The sequence below is a fragment of the Cupressus sempervirens genome, chromosome 2 (genome assembly GCF_028749045.1).
Source record: "Cupressus sempervirens isolate cs-2001-9-10 chromosome 2, ASM2874904v1, whole genome shotgun sequence".
Lineage (NCBI taxonomy): Eukaryota > Viridiplantae > Streptophyta > Pinopsida > Cupressales > Cupressaceae > Cupressus > Cupressus sempervirens.
Genome location: NC_143119.1, coordinates 603,137,178 through 603,159,637, shown reverse-complemented (window position 1 = coordinate 603,159,637; position 22,460 = coordinate 603,137,178). Strand labels below are relative to the sequence as shown.

The 22,460-nt window shown below is 33.6% G+C and overlaps 1 protein-coding gene across 2 annotated transcripts; it reads right to left on the bottom strand.

Moving 5' to 3' along the window:
* Positions 1–6,359: 6,359 nt before the first annotated feature.
* On the bottom strand, positions 6,360–21,555 carry LOC149574840 (pentatricopeptide repeat-containing protein At5g14080-like). 2 transcript variants are annotated; one of them, XM_089814676.1, is made up of 2 exons: positions 19,127–21,555; positions 6,360–6,710 (listed from the first exon to the last, which is right to left on the bottom strand). In XM_089814676.1, exons 1-2 carry the CDS (start codon positions 21,254–21,256, stop codon positions 6,705–6,707), a joined length of 2,136 nt encoding a protein of 711 aa, XP_089670802.1. In that variant the 5' UTR covers positions 21,257–21,555; the 3' UTR covers positions 6,360–6,704. The 2 variants fall into 2 exon arrangements, with proteins under 2 accessions (XP_089670802.1, XP_089670803.1); XM_089814677.1 differs by having other exon boundaries at positions 19,952–21,555.
* Positions 21,556–22,460: the final 905 nt, after the last annotated feature.

Genomic DNA, 22,460 nt, shown 5'->3' with positions numbered 1-22,460 from the left:
TTTTGTAAAGTCAAATCTATCAAACTTTGTGTAGATTGACTTTCGGCCCTACACCTATTTTCCCCATTTCCTCTCATTCCCCCATTTGTGTCTATTCTTTGTGGTGGGATGAAATGGTCATGTCTCTGTGAAAAGGGTAGGGTTCTCTGGTTTCTTGTTTGCTCATATCTATTCCAAGGCCAACGATTTCTGCTATGCTGCCCGTAAGACCACCCTTCATGTTGTCTGAAGTCTAAACGTGCATGTGCTTGCCATCAGTCCTTTCCTACCCAAGTTGCAAGTAGCCATTGCTACCCTTGGCGATTTCACTCCCGCTCCCGCTCCATTCAAAATAGTCAATCATAATAGATTTTTTGATAGGTTAATGGTTAATTTATTAAGATAGATGAATTTTTATTTTTAATAGGTGAATACAATTTTTAATCTATAAACAAAATCAAAAGGATTTACATTATGTTTAAGGTTTAAGCCATAATTAAGGTCACGTTGTAGTTACATTATGATTAAAGTTTAGATTAGAGTTTAGCCTAGAGTTAAGGGTCTGAGAAAATGATTAAGGTTAGAATTGAAATTATGGTTATAGTTAGGATTTGGGTTATGAGAATACAATGGCCCTATAATACATTATTATAATATAGGTAAATAAATGCCTATATTATGTATTATGTTAGCATTAAAATAAATTAATGGATTTTAAATAAATAAACAATTATTATAATTATGAAAATAAAAAGAGGTAAAAATTAATTTACATATATGATAAACATTTCTAAATTTTAAATCTTCTTAATGTAAAAAAATGCAAAATATAAAATTAAACTATAAATGTAAAACTAAAATCTTGGTATGTGTGTGTCTATGTGTTAAATATGTGTGTGTGAAATATATGTAAATAATTTTTTTTGCATTATTTCATTTTTATCTTAATAATTACTAAAATTAAAAAATAGAAATAAATATGTATAACATATATTTTAATTTTTCTTCTTACTTGTAAATCATTTTAACTTTTAAAAAGATAAGAAATTTCTATTTCTAAGTTTTCAAAATCAATCAACATAAATTCAAAACTAAAAAACTAAAATCTAGACTTTAAATGTAAACTTCCTATATGTTTTGTAATCAATACTTTTATTCTATTTTATGTTTTTGCATGATTTCAAATTGTAATTGATATGAAAATGATCTTTCTATATTTTTACTATAAACAACATGGTTGATTGTAGAAATAACAAACTTTTCTAAATTTTAAATCATTTTTATGTAAAAAAAATATTAAATGATAAATTTAAAACTAAAATCTAGATACAAAGGAAATCTTAAGATATATAAACTACATTTTTTCATGCATTTTAATTTTATCTTAATAGTTACTAAATACAAAAATAGAAATAAATATGTACAAAGCATGTTTTTTATTTTTCTTCTTGATTATAAATCATTTCAAATTTTAAAATTATATAAAATTTTATTTTCAATTTTCTAAAATGAATCAACTTAGCTTTAAATCCAAAAAACTAAAAATCTAGACTTTATGCAAATTTTCTATATTTTTCTAAAAATGTAAGTATTTCTATTCTATTTTATGTTTTTGCATGCATATCATTTCAAATTGCAATTAATATGAAACCAGTCTTTCTATATTTTTTTTATAAACAACATTTTTATCAAATAATAAAATCTAAATACAAATGTAATCTTTTTATTTTATTTTTAAAAATTTTGTATTCTATTATTTTGCATTTCAAATTCTAATTTAAGATAATTTAATTTTTTTATTTTGAGACAAATAAGTAGTTTAATCATGAATCTAAAATCAAAACTTAAATATAAATTGATTATTATTAAATTTAACATTTATAAAAGCATGAATCATTGTCATGCATCTATTACCATTTTCATTTGTTTCCTCAACTTCTCTATAATCTATATACATGCATTTTGTAACTACTCACTATGTATATAAACTTGTGGCATTATAATCCCTGCATATATGAGCAAAAATAACAGACATGCACAAAAAGGAAAAAATAACATAAATTGGCGATAAGAAAAAAATTCAACAGAGCCTTCACAATGTTAGACATGAGAGAAATACATAGATTAATTAGTAAATTGTATAAGTAAAATATGGAAAAAAATAGAAACTTTCCCAAAAGATTGAAGCAACTTTGAATTTTAAATGAGATCTTTTACATCAACAAAAAAATCATAAAACCAAAAAGTCTTATATTTCTGTTGAACCTTACAACATTTCCATCAAATAAAACAAATTTGGGAACAAAGTTCCCACGATAAGCTTAGCAGCTTAAATATGCCATCCTATATCATTTTTAAAACAAGTTACACAATTGAGCTCATCGTACATGCCAAATCCCCAATGTTTCGCATTAAAAGTCAAATGCATTACAAAAGAACATCTTTGAGAATCCTTACATTTAATAGGTATTCAATACTTATATTTAATAAAATGTTGCTGCGAGCTATTTGATGGAATAACGACTTCTGCCAAAGGATTCTGATCTTATAAACAATGTGCATGCAAACGTCTTTTCCTGTGGCGTATATTTTTTTTATACCCAATTCTAAAATAAAATAATTTTGAACTTGGCTTTTATAAATAGACTAAATATCTCTTTAAAAAAACTTATTAGACATTCAATCTACAAACAAGACTGTAAACATATTCTGAATGACTAACTTGACTCAATGATAAATAGACTCTAAAACATATTCTAAATGACTAACTTGACTCAATATAATTATTAGTCAAAATATAATTTCTAATGCAGCCTTTGAAGAGACATAATCGAGTGTTGTAGAATTGCATACATACACGAGCCACTATCCATATAGCTTGCTCTGTGGCCTTTGAAATATTGGCTTCTCAACGATTAGCAAGAGTTTGTAATATCTACATTAAAAAGGTTCATTTGGTTGCTGGAATATAAATTAAGCATTGGCATTCGAAATGCTGGCTTTGAAATTCTGAAACTTGGAATCCAGAGTATGATTAGGGAATCCAATTTGGGACTGTTTGGTTGACCAAGAATTCATTGTGAGAATACAGACTTCCTCCGTTTGGTTGCACATTGTGGAATTGGAATACTAGCCAAAATAACATGCAAAATATTATCATCCAACCATAGCATTATCATCATGCAAAAAAATTCAATACTTATTTGGTTTGTTGAAATCCAAACATTTTTAACAAGTATAAAAAAATTAAGTCATGTTGAAAGTAAATATTATCATAACAGATGAGGACGAGATTGTACTAATGGATACTAAAACTTTTATGACTCTTGCTCTATAAAAAAAATACCATTGATTATAATTCACATAATTATTGATATGAAATATGTATATTGTTCAAGTTTCGTTGAATGAATCCGAATCACAAGAATTGATGAAATAAGAGTCAGAAACATCTCATTAAAAAATATATATTTGTAGAGATCCAATACAAAATTTGATCATCACAACATTCAAACTCACAGGTGCAAAGTCTAAATGTTTATATTAAAATTTTATGAAATCTTACCTGGAAACACTTTTATGCCAGAAAAAAATCAACAAAGTAGATTGTTTTTGTCTTGCATACGATTCATTTAACTGAGAAACAATGTATGTGAAAAAGTTATTTCACCAAACTTTTTTGCAGTAACTATTGAGGCGGATCAGGCGGAAAAAGCCTGATAAATTACTCAACAATGGCAAATATATGAGCAAGTAATAGCGGAAAATTTTCCCCCCATTTAAAAAAATTAAATTTCAAAAATTAGTGCAAAAAAAAGTGCCCCCAAATGGGCATCCGGAAGTCAAACCCAATAAAATTTTACTTTAGTTGAAATCCTCATTTTCAAAAAATGGGATTTAAAATGGGAATTAAAACGGGAATTCCAAATAACAAGTATTTTGAAAGAATTTGGAATCCTTGTTTTGGGGGTCGAATGGAGATACCGGATTCCACTTTTTCCCAATTCCAATTGCGATTGTGTGGACCCAAACAATGGATTAGAATTTTTTTAGAATTTTGAATGCCAATTCCATTCTAATTCCAACTATCAAACGAAAGAGCAAAATTGGAAGGTTTCGTTAGAAATGATTTCACTATAGTACTCATGGAACATGAGTTGCCCTCGGAAAATTTGTAATGTGTTTTGTCTAGTGGGAATAGGAATAGGGGAATAAGAATAGCTATTCCTGAATACTTATTCTAGAATAGAAAATGGGGCTACATATTCCTATTCTCTGTTTGGTTCAGCCAATATTTGATATGGAATTCGCAGATCCCAAAATTTATGTTTTCTAAAATAAATAAAAATGGAATAAGAATACATATTCCAATAACACCTATTTGGGTGGAATTGCAAAACCTCATTTTTTAGTCAAAATTGGAATACATATTCCTATTTTACTTCGTATTCCAATTCCAATTTGGTGCATCCAAATGAAAAATTCAAAATTTTAAAAATTTACATATGCTTATTCCGCTTGTATTCCCGTTGCCAAATGAGCCTTAAATAGAAGACTGTGATTTATAAATTTTATATTCAGAACATGATTACGGAGAATAACACACTTTGGAACCCAAACCCCTTTGTTAGAGAGATGCAACTAAGAGAAAGCATTTCCTTCCTGAAAAGGAAGTAAAGTGATGAGGAGCAAGCAAAAAATGTCTGCTAAGAAACAAGTTGATATTAAGGATAGAGATGGGATTAAACAAGATGCAAGTGGTGAAAAAATAATACTTGCAAGAGCTTAAGAAAGCACAAACGACTCGTGCATGTTTTAGATGCCCCAAAGTTACCACCAGAATTAAACCAAAGATCACAATTTTTTTCATTTTTCCACACTAATGTCTAATGTGCTTACGCTGCCAAAAATTGATTTGTAGCTTAAACAACCAACTGTGAAGTAAATGAATGAATATCATCAAAAAAGAGGGTATCGTCAAGATACAAACATCACATATAAAATTAACTTTATAGCTTCGCAGGCAGGGTGGGACAGCAATTACCGTGACAGATAACAAGCAAATAGGACAGTGAATAGAGAAGCTATTAGAGAAAAGCGGGAAAAGGAAATTTAGACTGCACAGAGCAGGGTATGATGAGCATCAGAATTGTCTTCCTCTTTTCCTTCGCTCCGATTCCTTTCTTCCCCGTGTTTCCATCATAAATCTCTATTTATGTCTGATGTTTGCTATAACATAATTAATATCGTTCACTTTATGAAAAAAGAAATACACAATTGGTGATTGGTGAATATAATCAAGTTACTCAACTCACTTTACTCTGGACTTTAGCAACTGCTTCCGAATATGATGTGAACAATTGTGTTTGAAAGAGCATCGGAATGAAAAAACAAAAGTATTTAGGAGAGCGTAAAGCATTTTGATTTTACATAATCATGTGATTGGTTTCAATTTCATTTTTGGCTATATCATGGACTTCGCTAATCACTAGCCTACGGACTTTATCAGCTATGCCTATGGACTTTACCATTCGTCACCTAGCGCACTTTTGTAGCCCTCGCACAAGTGTGATTAGATGGTTGGTTTGATAAGATGGGTTCAACTAGACAGCTGGCACCATTATGGAGTTTTTGGGCATCAAGTCATATTGAAAACTTGATCTTCTGTTGTAGTAAAAGACTGTTTTATTATATCTTACCTCTCCCCGAAATTAAGAGATCGACAAAACTCTTACTTTTATCAGTGTATAAGGATTTTCACTTCGTTATAAATAAGACCTTGTTGCCATATAGGATATAGAAATACAGTGAGAAAATAATATGTTTCTGCATCTTAATATACCTCTCGTAAAACGAATGAATCGATATTTAGTATTACCCCTCTTCCATTAGATCTTCCGCATCAGTAAGAAAACTGGATCCCTAACCAACATAAATTTAATTGATGCGTGAAAAGAAAACCTAACCTGCATTATAGCAAAGATTGTTTCAACTTCTTGTATAGTTTCCAATTGATCTGTTGTGTGGTTCCTTCGCATCATGACCTTTCATACAGAAACACTCCCGAATGATACGGCTTCCTTGTTGATTGCAAGCATATCACCAGTACTATATTTATTTGCCGCTAACCTTAACCTGATAATGTTGGAAAGCATATTGACTGGGTTCTAACCACCGAGTTTTAGTGTTCTAAAAAAACAACACCCTTCTAAACATTGTTTGCCTGGTAACTGAGGCAATTAATGATTAAGAGTAAGTGTGGAACTCACTAAGGATTTGTTTATCTAAGATGGATGAACATTCGAATCCTAATTGAATTACAACTTCAAATTGATAATTGGCAAGAACTTAAGTTGAACTCAAAAGAAAACACAAGCATACGCTTCAATACCCACATTTGATATACTTGCTTTGTACAAGAGAGGGAAAACAAAGCCCAGATTAAACATGTACAACTGAAAACCAGAACAGCTTGACTCAGTTGAAGGAGGGAGATCAAAATTGACTAAAGTCATATTTTTGTTCGATCTAAGGTTGATTTTGTATAAATTAATTCCCTGTACCCATTGAATTCACAGATGCCTGCAAGTTCTGTCCAAAACTGGTGAACTTGGTCACTGACCATCATATGGCATGCCAGCTCTTCCACACTATGCAAACTGAATTTCAGAAGCATCAGCTTCTCAATTCTTTTCGTTTTCAGTTGGGCTTTGGGCCAGGAGAAGTTAGATCTGCAATGCAATGTTTATTACTGTTACACTGTCACTAAAGTTAAATTGAACCCAACAAACCATGCGCCTATACTGCAGCTTGTATCATAAATGAATGCTAATGAGTAGAGATCAACTTCTAGATGAAAGAATGGAAAATAAGTGAAGTTTAAACTGAAAACAAATTCAGAGAAAAAAATAATCGCTCACCTGCATAGTGAAGATGTCAAACTTAACAAAGAAAGGGTAAACACTATTACAAAGTAATTGGAAAATATTTGCTTGTTATTAACAGTGATCAAGAGATCAATTTATACAAGAGACTGAATGATGTTTCCTTAATAAACAATCGTAAAGAATAGAAACAAAAAACTAAATATTAGAAACATTCTAATATATACAGAAGATTACAATAGAGAACCATTAGAAACTAAACAGAGATAATAGAAATGTTGAGATATGATAGCTTCGGTCAGATTATATTGTATACTATTTGCCCATATATGTGAATGTATGTTTTACATACATTCACATGCATGTACTTGTCATAATAAATCTGGGAATATACTTGAAAACCAACCAGCATAATCATATGAGACTAAAATGAACTTAATGCATATATATATTTGCTTACCGTGCTTCATATAATAATGATCGGTAGAGACATATTGCTAATGATATGAGTAATCACTTGCTAGTTAGTATTTTAATCAAATCCTTTTGGATCGGATTAGTTAGTGCACACTAACAAACAAATGCATAAATGACACTTCATTTGAACAATCATGACCGATCATGGATTGAGTGTTGAATACAATATATATGTGCCATCATTGAAAGAAGTATAGATATTGTAATTGATAAATGTTCTATACCTTCCTACAGTTAGACGATCATTATATTTGCAGAACGGAATTTATTGTATTAGAGAACTATCCTAAATTTAACATGGTATCAGAGCCATGTTCCTTTGAACAAAGCTTTACCGCTTGAAGATTCCTGCCTGTTAAAATTTAGAGATTTGTGAGCATAGATAGAGGAAACTCAATGGGAAGCAAATATATATGATCTATACACAAGCATCATTGAGTCAACCCAAAAAACAAATCATGGCTCATATATATGTGGAGGTATATACAATAAGAAGCATAATAGATTTACATCGTATGCAGATCGAGATCATCAGTAGACGCTGTCATATTAGTCAAGATTGACTGATATACCATTGCAGATATTGAATGTGACATTTGGTCCAAGTCTTGGATCAGAAGTTTCCTAAAATAAGATGAGCACAGTCATTGAACCAAGAGACCATGTTGACTCCTTCAAACCCAGTCACAGTTGACCCACAACTTCAGCAAGGTAAGCCCATGAGAAGAAGGGTGGGAGCCTAGTTGGTGAGAGCCAAGTATCACTGCAAAGAGGTAGATGGGGTGTGAGTCAAGTATCATTAGTTACTAACTCAATGGAGACTAGGTTCCAAATCCCACATTTAGCAAACTATTGAGGATGCTACTGAATTGTTCGAAGCATTGATGAACTTTTGTAAGATGACGTGGCTCTCTATAAGGTGGAACTGAAATTGTAATTGCTCATAATCTGCGGAACCCAGCATCTGTAACTTTACAAAGCATGGGTCTTAGCAGGAGAAGTCTTTGGTGGGGCAGATCAATATGCCTAAACTTGCACTTGCAGGCCACTAGTTAATGTCCTTCCAGCCACCTCCAGTAGAGAGCTATTCTTGCAGCAATATGGCAGCCAACTAATCCAAGCATACAAGTCAATATTGATATTAAAGAACTGGAAACTCATGACACATATATTACTGGCCTGAAGCATTGTGACTGATATGTAAGACAGAGACATATGATGTGCGTAACATTTTTGGAATATCATTACCTGCGGAAATACGACAAACAAAATTGGTTCAAATACCTCGTAACTCAGCATTGAATAATGTGTCAAGGATATCTAACTAAAAGAACCAATCATGGTAGAATACTAAACATTTGAAAAGATCGAAGCCATCATTTAAATCAATGTTCTCTATATGCAACATATCAGCAAGATGTTTGCATTCACCTAGCAAGCAATAAGTAATCACTTTATAGGCTTTGACATATTAAAGTGTCTTTGATGTCAAGTCCTGCTTCAGGAAACTCTTATATGAATCCATCAAAGAAATGAATATTGATGGAATTACTATTAAAGATTATAAAAAAACTACCCATTAATGTATATCTCCCACAACTTACGGAGATCATGATTATTGAACAGCAAGTAGTTTATTGGAATATTATATTGAAGGTTGTATATTACTTGTTGGAGAGAGAAAGGGAGCACAAGGAAAGTGATTATCACTAAGTTGGGTCAACCGCTGAGTCACTGGTTTGAGTAGGGAACATATATTGAAGTTCCTTGGCAACATCTCTGTGTTATGCATTGTATCTTACAGCTGTGGATGAAAACTGGAATATCCAGGTAGTAAAGAACAATCCGTAATTATGATCAAAATCCAATCTGGTATCAGTATTCCTGGCAACTAAATATCAATGCAATGAATGTGATATTGTCGAGTAACTCAACTATTGGCACGAGAAATCTAACTGTGGTCTTCTTTGAGCATGTCCAGCAAGGAGTCAAATTTTACAAATATGAGACATCTCTAGAAATCATCATCAAAACTATCTTATCTTTTGTTCGGAGTACTTGGATCTATATATATACAACACAGAGATAGGTGTTGGCAACTCCTAAATATAAGTGTTGATCCATCTACACTTCAAAAGCAGAAATTGATTCCTCTAGATCTTATAAGTTATAACAGATCAATGCTTTGCAATCCACAGAAGGAATTAAGTTGCCAAAAAAGGTGATTTCAGACTGATCTTCATCTGTTGACAAGGAATGAAATTGAAAGAAATTGAAAGACATATTAGAGCAACAAATTCTTCATGACCGTCTCTCATTAGACTTGATAGTAACTGAAAACTCTATAAACAAAGGAATACGTTGGAATTTTCCATTGTGGGGGGGGAAATAATAAACAATGTTCCATTCCCTTTTGAACCATCATTAGAGAGAAGATGTCACAAAAGAGACACTATCAAAGTCAAGTTTGAACCATCCTTAGGGGAGATAGGTCAAAGTAAAGATGCCTCTCAAACAATCCCAAAGTGTGTTTACTTTGCAAGTAAAGTCTTTTACAAAACTTCATAATGACAAATGGGAGCACAGAAGATCTACTCAAATTGTTTGACAAATTCTCATATAGAGACGTTTTCTATTTGATGCATATGGACCTTAATTGGAGCAACTTGTATCAAGGATGTGCAGATAAGTATTTATTATCCTTGATTATTACATCTATCTACTCATTGTAGTCTCTCTCTAAAATGTATTTCTATATGTAGGATGTTCTTACAGCAAAAGAAGAATGGTACATTGGACATGCTAACAAAAATTGTGTAGGACTCAAACTCAGTAGCTCCAAATAAGTTTTGATCTTGGATTCATTAGTCATTTGATGACCGTGCTAGATAAAGTGAGACTCTTGAAGCGAACATCTTTGATGATTGAGATTAAGTATTCTTCTACATCAAGAGGGAGCTTGACATTTCATTAGAGGAAACCTTGGACAAAGAGGTATGCTTTCGTCATAGAGGGAGCAGATAAAGGATATGTTTTAGTTGATTTTTTAGGATCTTGATCATATTTATTCAAGAGGGTGTCTAACACTCTACAAAGCCTTGATGAGAAGGTCAAAAGGTGGATGCATGTACTTGGAGCTTTAGATAGAAGTCACATTATCATTAGTGTTGGTGTGGTCAAGCCTGGGGATAAATCCATAGTTTATTACATTCACTCATGTTATTGTGAAATCAGACAAGCACATTTACGTACAAAAAACTACTCCTACGAATATTGTTTTGATCAGAATAGAGAGTTGTTAGAAGATCTGACAAGTGGACTTTTTGATCATAGTGATTCAGAGGGAGTAGACCATGGAGATGGGTTCTAGACAAGGTACATTATCGTTAATAGCCTCATACCAAGGTAGAGTTTGTGCACTTGGAGACTAGTTTGGAGTTTTGCAGAAAGACGCCCTTGATGAGCAAGAGTCTTAGCATCAGTGATTTATTGAAATATACTTTATTGGATTCTTCTCTATGAGAGAGAAGCTTAAAGTGGAACCCTTGTTTCACAATTGGGGAGAAGTTGTGATAGATCCACCCTTTGATATGGTTCATGATGGATGTCATGTGGGTGACACCATGACAACACCACATGAGAGAATCTATGGTGGCTCTGTGTAAACCTTTTGTCATATGTGCGACTCTATGAATTTAATGGACCCCCTAAGTACATTACTAAAAGGTGACGACCTTTCTAATAATGTACACTTGTATTCAACATTGTGAGGTGACAACTTTACAATAATCCCTATCATGACGGATATCATGCTAACTTGCTGACTTGATATTCACGAAAATGTCTTGATAGTTAATATCTCTTGAACTTAGTTGATAGATATCATGCTAACTTAATATTGGTTGTGTATCAATATGTTCTTTATGAGAAAATCATGGTGGATATTATGTGACATAATATTTGTAGACATGCCATGTTGAGTTATGGTAGACATCATGCGACGTGATGTTAGTGCACATACCATAACCAGGATATATGAATATCATGTTGAGTTGATGTTCAATGTACTCCTTGATATCACAAGTAAGGTGATATCTAAATTTGTCATACTTGGTATCTCTTGAGCATTTTGATGGATATCATGAGACATGATTCCTATTGCAGATCATTATATTCTTGATGAGATAATTATGGTGAGACGCTATGATGTGTTACGGTAGACATCATACGAAATCATGGCAGTGCCCATACCATAACTAGGATATATGAATGTCATCTGACTTGATGTTCATTATACTCCTAAATATCACGAGTGAGATGGTATCTAAATTTGTTCATACTTAGTCATCTTCCCTAGCTAAGAGGAAGTGTTGAAATATGATAGCTTCGGTCATATTATATTTTATGCAATTTGCCCATACATGCATGCATGTACTTGTCATTATTGTTGATGTTTTGGTAGCTTTAGTAGGATAAACATGTGAGATCAAAGAGAAATTAATTAAAATGATATATATATATATATATATAAGTTTTCATTTATATTAATTATATTGTTGAATAGACATGTCCCAAGAAGAGACATATATATATATATATATAAGTTTTCATTTATATTAATTATATTGTTGAATAGACATGTCCCATGAAGGGACATGTCTCTTCTTTTGGTTTATTCCTTATATAAATACAAGGATGCTATCATTTGGAAAATTCACATACCACCTATTATGGCAGTGTGAATACATTTGCAGCAGTCCTCTAAAAATAACATGGTATCAGAGCCAAGTTGCAAATATAATTCAACAAGAGATTGAAGCACATGAAAGTGTTCCATGAGCCCTTATAATGTGGATGTGGAGCGATAGTAAAGAAAAAAAATGGTAATTTATCAAACTTTTGTCTGACCATTGAGAAGTATAACTTGTAAGTTCAGTGGGAACTTGGTTCAAGCGAGAAATTATCTTGATGATGTTCATGATCGAATACATGGATATTCAGAGCATGAGAGTCTGTATGGCTCTAGGACAACACCATGTGATTCTTGTAACCGGCAAATCATGCTCCAAGAAATGGATCTCCATATAGAATGAAGGGACCGCAACCTTCGAATATGGCATGGACAGAGTAAATAATAAGATGACATCTACAAATTATAAGAAAGTATCAACATTGACCAAACAAGACCACAAATGATATAAGGGATAAAATAAAATAATGAGGTTACCACAGCTTTTCCTATGCTGCGTGAAATGAAGGAGCCCCACCATTAGTTCTAGAGCAAAGAAAGAAGAATATGCAAAAATAGAAAAGATGTCACATAGAATTTGAAGGATTGTAATTAAGGAAAGGCCATGGTTACATGGCAAAAATATGACTCTACAGATGGTATTAGCTGACAATAGAACAATTCAAAATTAAAGGACGAATGCAAAGATTTCATAATTGTATAAAGACAAAAACAAGAATATTTAATGTGGATGCCACTATTAAGTGATTCAATCCATTAATGTAGATTAGTTGATGGCATTAACACATAAATGGCCACCGGTTTCTATCTCAACCGCACACCATTTATGGACCCCCAATTATTACTTGCAATTTATATGTATATGACTTACATCAAGACATTATCCTCATAGATAAGGCCAAGTGTTGACGGTCAATATAGTAAGAAGACCAACGGACCATACTGAACATGTAGAAACATCAAGACAAGTTTTGAAAACAAATAGGAAGTCAATGCCAACTGCATAGCATTGAACATGATTATCTCCTTTTAACAATCAAGGGTGAATTGCAATCCAATCGGTCAGCGAGAAAAATGGAAGGAAAACCAATTTGACTTGGCAAGGGGTATCATCCCTATAAAGGTGTATCACATTGATTTGACTTGACACATCACATCAGTAAGTATAGTTATCAGTAGTTAGTGTTATTTATCTTTATGAGAACTTAGTTATATTTAGAACTTATAGGAGAATATATTAATTTAAGAATGATATTTAATAACTTAATATTATGTTTTGTTACATATAAATATGTTAATCAATACAAGTTATTAGTATTATTGTGAACTTTTTTAATATTGTTATTGAAACATAAATGAAATGAAATGAAATTTAAATATATGTTAAATATTGAACTTCTAGGAGAATATATCACCTTAGGGGAAGTCATAGAAATTAAGTATTGTGTTATCTTAATTCTATTATTGAAAATAAAGAGAGATGTTATAATTATGTTATTGTTAGTAATAGGCATGGGTTAAATTACTTACATTCAAATTAACACTTATTTATGTTTCTATACGCACTATATGTTCTATGTACCTTGATCTTTTCCTCTAAGAATGTTCTTGCAGGAAAAAGAGGGAGATTGATACAGAGGGGGACTGACATTTCAGACACGTTGAAAGAGAGGGAGTAGATAGGTGATATGATTCAGTCAACTTTCAGTGATCTCGATCATATTGATTAAGAGGGAGCAAATCATTTTGGGATGGATTCCTTAGTGATCAATAAATTGTATCAAACAAGAGGATTGTGATTAAGGAATATTCCTCGTGACTATGTGATTTTAACCCCCTGTGTACATCATGAAGAAGTGACGACTTCCAAATGATATCACTTGTATTTGCAGAAGTTATTGTAAGGTGACAATCTTACAATAACTTGTATTATGAGATCAAACAAATTGAGTATTTGGTGAACGTCTTACATCTCAGCATTCTAGGAGGCCATTACTCAAAGAGTACTTGGTGAAAATCATTAATATCCTGGGAGGCCATTTCTTAAAGAGTACTTAGTGAATATCATTAATATTTTGGGAGGCCAATACTCTTGATATCAGATGTGATATCAAAACTCATTTTGAGTACTTGGTGAATATCATTGATATTCTAGGAGGCCAATAATCTTGATATCAAATGTGATATCAAACCTTATTTTGAGTACTTGGTGAATATCATTGATATTTTGGGAAGCCAATACTCATGATATCAAATTAGATATCAATTAGTAAAACCCAATAGATAATTTTTGAGGAAAAAATTACAAACCAACAAAGGAATCTCACGCAACTTTGTGAATTACAAAATCAGAAATTTTTAAGGAAAAATTTATAGAAACTCAAAAATATAAAATTTAAAGAAAAAATATGAAAACCTATCAGCAATTTTTTTTTAGGAAAAAAATTATGAAAACCCACTAAAATTTTTAAGGGAGGTAAAACACAAGACTTTGCATGGAAAAGTAGCACATGCAAATACATGTTGTTAGAGTAAAGGTTAGTTACCTTTATCTACACTTAAGATTTCACTATTGCAGATCACTATTCAGTCACTACTGAAGCTTGACTTTTGTCACTTCATGTGGATGACATTCAAAGTGAATCATGTGGGTGACATTTAATAAAAGTTTCCTTTTATTAAATATCACATTATCACTTTAGGGTTAGGTCAACTTTAGGGTTTTCTAAAGTGGTAACTTGCTTATCAAGTCACCTTATGTAGATTGTTTGATTTCCTTTATAAGGAGCTCACTCCTTGTATATTGTAAATATCACATTATCACTTTAGGGTTAGGTCAACTTTAGGGTTTTCTAAAGTGGTAACTTGCTTATCAAGTCACCTTATGTAGATTGTTTGATTTCCTTTATAAGGAGCTCACTCCTTGTATATTGTAACACTCAATATTCATTTTGCTCCTCTCTTGAATACATTTTCATCTTGAAAGCCACTCTTCTCTTCATTGCTTCATTCTTCCATGTAATAGGTTTTTTGCTTCCAGGTGATTGTTGTGGCTTCTATGAAGTTGGGTTTTGCATATATCTTGTACACCAACTTCTACACATGCAACCCTCAAAAAGTAGAGACCATGAAAGTTTGAAGGGTTACTCGAGAAAGAGCTTGAAAACCCAAAAAGTATATGTTGTCAATTTCTAGATCCGTTGGCTCAAAAATTGAGGCACAAAAATCAAGGCACCCAAAAAAATTTGACAACCCAGTTGATCTCTCGAAAAACCCACCAAGAATCTCAAATCGGAAAAAAATTTCAAACCCAAAAATTAGGGTTTTGAACAAAAACGACCCTGCTGCAAAAAAACCACAAAAAAATGGCAAAAATGTGCAAAAAAAACAAATGAATCTTGACAGAAATGGGTTGCTGGAGCAAACCAGAAGTTGCCAGATTCATCTCTCAAAACGGAAACCTTAGTCGAATTATAGAGAAAGTTGGAAGCAAATATGCATGTAAATAATTTCAAAAGTAAAAGGCTAGATAATTTCAACCAAGAAATTATAATTATTTTCGAAAAAATTTAGAGTATTGGCTCTGATACAATATTATGAAGTAATTGGAAAATATTTGCTTGTTATTAAAAGTGATATCAAGAGATCAATTTTTATAAGAGACTAAACGATGTTTCCTTTAGAAACAATCGTAAAGAATAGAAACTTTCTATTCTAGAAACAAAAAACTAAATATTAGAAACATTCTAATATTTACAAAAGATTACAATAGATAGCCATTAGATATTAAACAGAGATAACAGAAACTATCTATTATCATAATAAACACATTTGGTGCCAATACTCTCCCACTAAATTGATGACCATTGAAGTTATGCAATACTGGCTCTCACAAAAGCATGTTTTTTTAAAGGTTGATAGTCAAGGTTAAATTGGTGTCATTCATCGAGCCCTTTGGCCACATATTCGAGAAGATTTCTATAATGTTTATCTTGAAGGAGTTGACATTGGAACTTTGGGAAGTGTGAGCAACCAACGGCTGATTTAACGTATTCCTAAAGGTAAAGAGAAATACACAGTTAAAGGATGGCAACCGATTACCCCCCTTACCACTTCATACAAAATAATAGCTAAAGCCTTGGCTCGAAGAATTAAGCACATCACACAAACTATTGTTTGTCCAAAGCAGATTGGATTTTTGAGAGGAAGATTTATCCTAGATGACTTGGTTCTTGCTTGGGAAACTAGTGAGTAGCTCAATGGACTTCACAAGATGCTCTCATTATAAAGCTTGACTTTGATTAAGCTTATGACCGCATCCCTTGGCCTTTCATTCTCAAAACGTTACATTTTGGACCAAAAATCTGTGAGCACATTAACATGTTATTCAAGCATGTGAATGCTAGAGTGGTTGTTAATGGTGTGCTTTCTCCATCCTTTCCCTTACAAAAATCCATTCGTCAAGGTTGGCCTCTTGCACCCTATCTTTATGTTCTTGCAGCTGATGCTCTCTGATACCTTTTTCAACATGCCCTCTCAAATAAGCTTATTTGAGGTATATCTCTCCAGCTAATACTACAGCCCTTAATTCTCATTTTGTTGATGATAGCATGTTGTTTTATACAAAACTCTGCAGAGGAAGTGGCAAATACTTTGGAGATATTAGATCTTTTCTGTGTTGTGTCAGGCTCTAAGTTGGCTATGCATAAAACTGAATTCATAGTGACTTGCCATAACTCTCCGCCATCATGAATCCCCATTGATTCTTGGATCCCCATTGACTGGCTTGAAGTGAAGCATGGCAGCATTACTAGATACCTTGGAATTCCACTTGGCATTGGAGTATTGCTGAAAAAGATGTGGAATGGGTTCGTTCATTAAATATAAAATAAACTTCTGAATTGGATTAACAAGTTTCTTTCCATGGCTGGTAGAATCCAAGTTGCCAACAAAATTCTCTTGGCTAGTCATCTCTATATCTCCTCTTGTTGGCTTCCTTCCAAAACATGTTATAAACAGCTGACCAAGCATATACAGAACTCCTTTTGTGCTAAATAGGGAAATAAAAAAGGTATGCCAGCTACATCATGATCACATTGCATCCAATCAAAGAATAAAGGAGGACTTGGTGTTATTGATTCATATACTCAGGGTATTTGTCTTACTACCAAATGGATTATTAGAGCATTGGATGGTGATGCTCCTTGGAAGCATCTTGTACGGCATCGCATTCAAACTGCTACTGCTGGTCACTCTAGGGATTTGATTAGTTGGAAAGATAAGATTCTTCTTGCTCTGTAATCAAGACTCGCAGGTCTGCACCATTCAATTCCATTTGGTGAGCCTAGCAAACAACTTCAAAAACATTATCTTGGTATGATCAGAGCCTAAGTCACTATTTGAGCATTGCCTCTTCCTCAATATGGTGGAATCGTCTGGTCCAGCAAGCTAATAGTCCTCCTGCTACTGTTAAGGAACTCAAAGGTAGATATCCATATATTTTAAAAAGGCATCCAAATATTTAGGGACTTATGGGACTCTTTTTCCTTTAACTAAAAAGCATGGCATCAATTTAAGAATCAGTTCATCTTACCTCAGCATGTAGGACCCCCATCCATAAAATCCAGCAGCTGGTTACAATAGAGTTGGTTTCTTTTTGTCTACACCATGTCATGATAATTTTCTCCAACATTGGAAATGACCTACCAATGAAAATTTCCAAGTTTTCCTTCTTAAGACAGTATATAAACAAATTCTTCAGCCTATTCCCTTGGCCCATTGCCTTAATTCCAAATGACAGTGTAATCTCAGCAGGCCCAGATGGAACACATTAAGTGCAGTAATCTGGAAATCTAAAGCTGATGCACAAACCCAGTTAGTGGCTTGGAAAATTCTGCATGCTGAATAGCATGTTGGTGATCGTCTTACTTTTATTTTGCCCCCTCCAGTCTGCCCATTTTGTCACAAAAAAAGAAACTATCAAACATGTCTTTTGGTCTTGCCCTCATGCTCATCAACTTTGGAACCATCTCTTTCTCATTCTCCCTGCCTTGTATTCTCATAAGTGGTCTTGGAAGTTTGCTCTTCTTGGACCCTCTTCTTATAATACTACTATTTCCCAAACCTTCAGGCAAAGCATTCTTAAGCATCTCGGGCGCTTCTAGTGCTTAGCTGCCTACTCGCATAGTTTTTACTCTCTTCAATTTGAGACCATGGTTATCTGTGCCAATCTATTGCACAGACCCTTACTCTTCAATCTTCGATTAAGCTAAACTCAGATCTCAAGAGGACTTTGGGCAAATTGCAGGTTCAGCTCATGGATTTTGACCCTAAATCTAATCTGCAAAACTTCCTTATCAGCAGCTTGGTTCAGCAATGCAGGAAACAGTGTAATGGTAAGAGCCATTCAAGCTCTTAATTCAGCTTTTTGTAATGGACTGCTTCACGAAGAGTGTTTGGTATTACTGGCCGCTTCAAGATGGTTCTGTGTACACTGTTTTGCATTCCCTGCCATTTACTGCCACACATAAGTTTGAAAAAGGCTTTGTCAATACAAATGTTTACATACAGTTTGTAAATTCTTATTGAATTTTAATAAAATTTATTCTTCCAATTAAAAAAAGAGGTTCAATTGGTGTCTTTGTGCAAAGATGGGCTCACCACACCCCTGGAGAAAAATCGCGTGCATGCAAAGAACAATCTGCAATAAATAATTTTGCACCTACCTTTCTGACAGTATTAATCATGGTCAAAGCATGCTTGTTACTATAAATGCGGGGATCATCATGGCATTATGAAACACCAATGCTCTTGAGATATAATCAACAAATGATAAACAAAGACCCTGCAAAATGCAAGCTAGCAGTTGTTCTGCAGCATGATTGAATGTTTAAATTGACTTGAGGAACTATCTTTGCATAATCTTTTTCATTTGAATAACAGATTTAAGTTTCCGTGCTTCAGCAGTGTAACAAGATTTCTTTAGGTCATTTAAAACAGCCCGCTGAGCTGAAGAATAGAAAGTAATGTTACTTACTATGCATTTGAGCAGAAGTTTATAAGCATGAAGGACTCTTCCTGTATTGCAAAGGCCATGCAATAAGGAGGTATATGTAACACAATCTTTCTCCTGCATGTTATTGAATAGATCAATGGCACTATCCACGCTGCCAGCTTTACAAAAACCATCAATTAACACATTATAGGTTACAAGATTTGGTTTACAGCCCATTTTTATCATTGCATTGAAGTGCTTATACGCTGCATCCATATCACCACATTTACAAAGCCAATTAATGATTATGGTATTGGTGTAAATGTCGCCGATAAAACCCTTTGACTCCATTTCATGTAGCAGTTGAAAGATTTTATTGTGTTCGCCTGCTTTGAAAAAAGTGTTGATCATTGAATTATAACTAACTAAGTCCATACCGATACCAGAATTCAACATCTTTTCGATACAAGCATAAGCTTCTTTGAACTTACCAATTTTAGATAAACCACTGATTACAGTACAATATGCAACTACATCACAAGGATAACCATTGCGTTCCATCTCTGAATACATTGTTAATGCCTGTTCAAACTCGCCTGATCTAAAGCAGCAATTCATGACTGTTGTATATGTAAAAATATCCTGTGCATAACCCATTTTCCTAACCTCTTTTAAAATATTCTGTGCATCGCCTACCATTCCAGCCTTGCAAAGTCCATCAATAAGTGTGTTGTAAGTGATAATATCAGGAGAAAATTCTAGTTGTCTCAGTTTCCTAAACAATCTAAGAGCATCCATTGCATTGCCAAGCTTGCAAAGTCCATTTAGTACAGTATTATATGTTGTGGTGCAGGGAACCATATTTACCTTTATCATCTCGTCCATAAGTCCGTTTGCCTCATCCTGCCTACCTGACTTGAAGAAGCCGTGTATCATGGAATTGTAACTCCAACGATTTGCAGATATTCCCTTGCTCAGCATTTCTTCGAAAACTCTCAATGAATGGGATAGCATTGACTTTCTGTTGTAACCAGATATCAAAATATTGTAACTAATGACATTTGGCTCATAACCAGTTTCTGTCATTCTACTCAAAATCAATTCAGATTCTTCTAACCTATCTGCCAGACAAAAACCAGCCATCAATGAATTGTATGTGACAGTATTTGGAACATGACCCCAAGCTATACTCTCTGATATAAGCATTTCTGCAATTTCAAGCTGCCCAGCTTTGCAGAGCGCATTGACACAGAAATTTAAAAGTCGAGTACTCTTAGTATTTTTCTTCAACATATCACTCAGAATGTAATAAGCCTTATTGTTCTGTTTTACCTTGCAAAGCTCTCCGACCAGTAAGGTGCAACATGTTGCACTTGGAACAAACGCTGGAATTTCCCTATATTCTACTAATGCTATAGCTTCTTCAACTTTTTCCTGACTCAAGAGTCCAATGAGTAGCAAATTGAGGAAAATACTGTCAGGACTCAAGCCATCCTGGAGCATCTCCATGCAAAATTTCCAAGCCTCAGTTAAAAAAATTCCTTGTACAAGAATAGCAAACAAGGCATCATATGCCTTTTGTGGAGGTCTTTTACAAGCAGCATTTTTCATCCGCCTAAATTCATCTAAAATCTTTTCCGGACATTTCAGAAAAGCATAGCTTTTAACTAAAAGCAGAAAAGCAGTATCAGATGACTTGGGATTTTGTACCATTTTATACAGTTGTTTTTCAAAATCATTAGATTTAATCAAAATTCTAACCATAATCTGATAAAGTAGTGTGCAGTGTGTTTGTCCACTCTGTTGTTCTGTCCACACAAAAAAACTCAATGCCATATTTACATCTTTCTGTAACGCATAAAGAACTTGCCTGGTAAAAGGAGGCGAAAATGGAAACCCTAGCCCGTGCAAAGCTGCTTCTGTCTGCTGATCAAAAACTTTGCGATCTCGAAGAAGTTTGGAAACCTTTCGAAAATTAACGAAAATAGATGTTTTCGAGCGTGCATTGGGTTCTTGAATCTGAGATATTTTGCGTATTGAGACGGTAAAACACATTTTTTGTTGACGAAGGAAGTAGTGAACATTGCAATGCGAACTTCCTTCCCTGAATTTTCTGGACTCCAAAACAGCCATTGTAACAAGCGATCGAAAGATACGTGCTACCGATCGCATTGCTCAGAAATCCAAGAAGAGAAAACTTTCATATCCATCTGAGGCCCAAGTTTAGCTTAAGCAGATTTCACATACTATGATTTGTCAGCGGGAATGATAACAGAACAAGGAGGTAAGAAGGCTTATGAAATAAGCTCCATGGATTCAACCTGACCGATATTCTGCTCAAGCCACGATATGATCAAGTAGGGAAGGCTACTTTTTATTTATTTTTAACTTCCTCGGCGCTATACAGGAAATTTAACAGCCAATCATAGTCATGTGTCTCAATTTTCCTACAGCAGTGATGGATTTCCCTAATTTCTATTCAGTTTTGAATTTAATTTCAGATTGTGTTGATAAGGTTATATAGACAAGTACTACATTTAATTTTGATTTCATTTTCAATCATTTTGACGTATTTTTTACAATATAATTAGTCCCTGCCTTATATAAGGCAGGAAACTGATGTTCCCAGTAGCCACCCCCAAGCTATCTATTTTAATTTTTTCATGTACTAAAACAAAGTTGTGATCAAAAGTTTTTAAGGTATGAGTTAAAAAATGAATTTCAATGAACAAATTTTTATTTTCTAATTGGTCGATAGGTAATTTCCTGGGGTTTATTTCGATTTTCCTAAGTAAAAAATTAGGAAAATTAAAAGGCGGCGGTGTTGTTAAATCTTCTCGCTTCTTCATTGTTACAATGAGTTCTAGAATCTTCCCCCTTCTTCATTCTCACTGGAGATAACAAATGTTGAAAGAATGAAAAGATGAATCTTCCCCCTTCTTCGTTCTCGTTGGAGATAATAGATGCTGAAGGAATGAAGAGATGATTTTAAAAATTTGGATTTTTCTAGGTTGTATTGGATAATTAGCATTCATTTCTGCAAGCTTCTAGTGGTTTATTGTTGGAAGCTTCTTCCATTGGCACTGTCATTTAATCTCGTTGCGATCTTCTCCATTTCCTCATAATTCATCACATAAGAACAAATGCAACAGCAAAAGGTCAAAGTAATCATTCTACATTATCTCAAATCAACAACCATAGCTTACCTGCTCTGCCAATCTCCAATATTAGTGCTTATAAATGTCAATAGGTAGACCTTTGACAATAATCACCTTCACTGAGGCCTTTTACGAGCTCCCATTCATGCAACATCTGTGGAGCCACCCCATTTCAGTTCTCCTAGACAATTATCTATGGATATAATTTGTTGGCATAA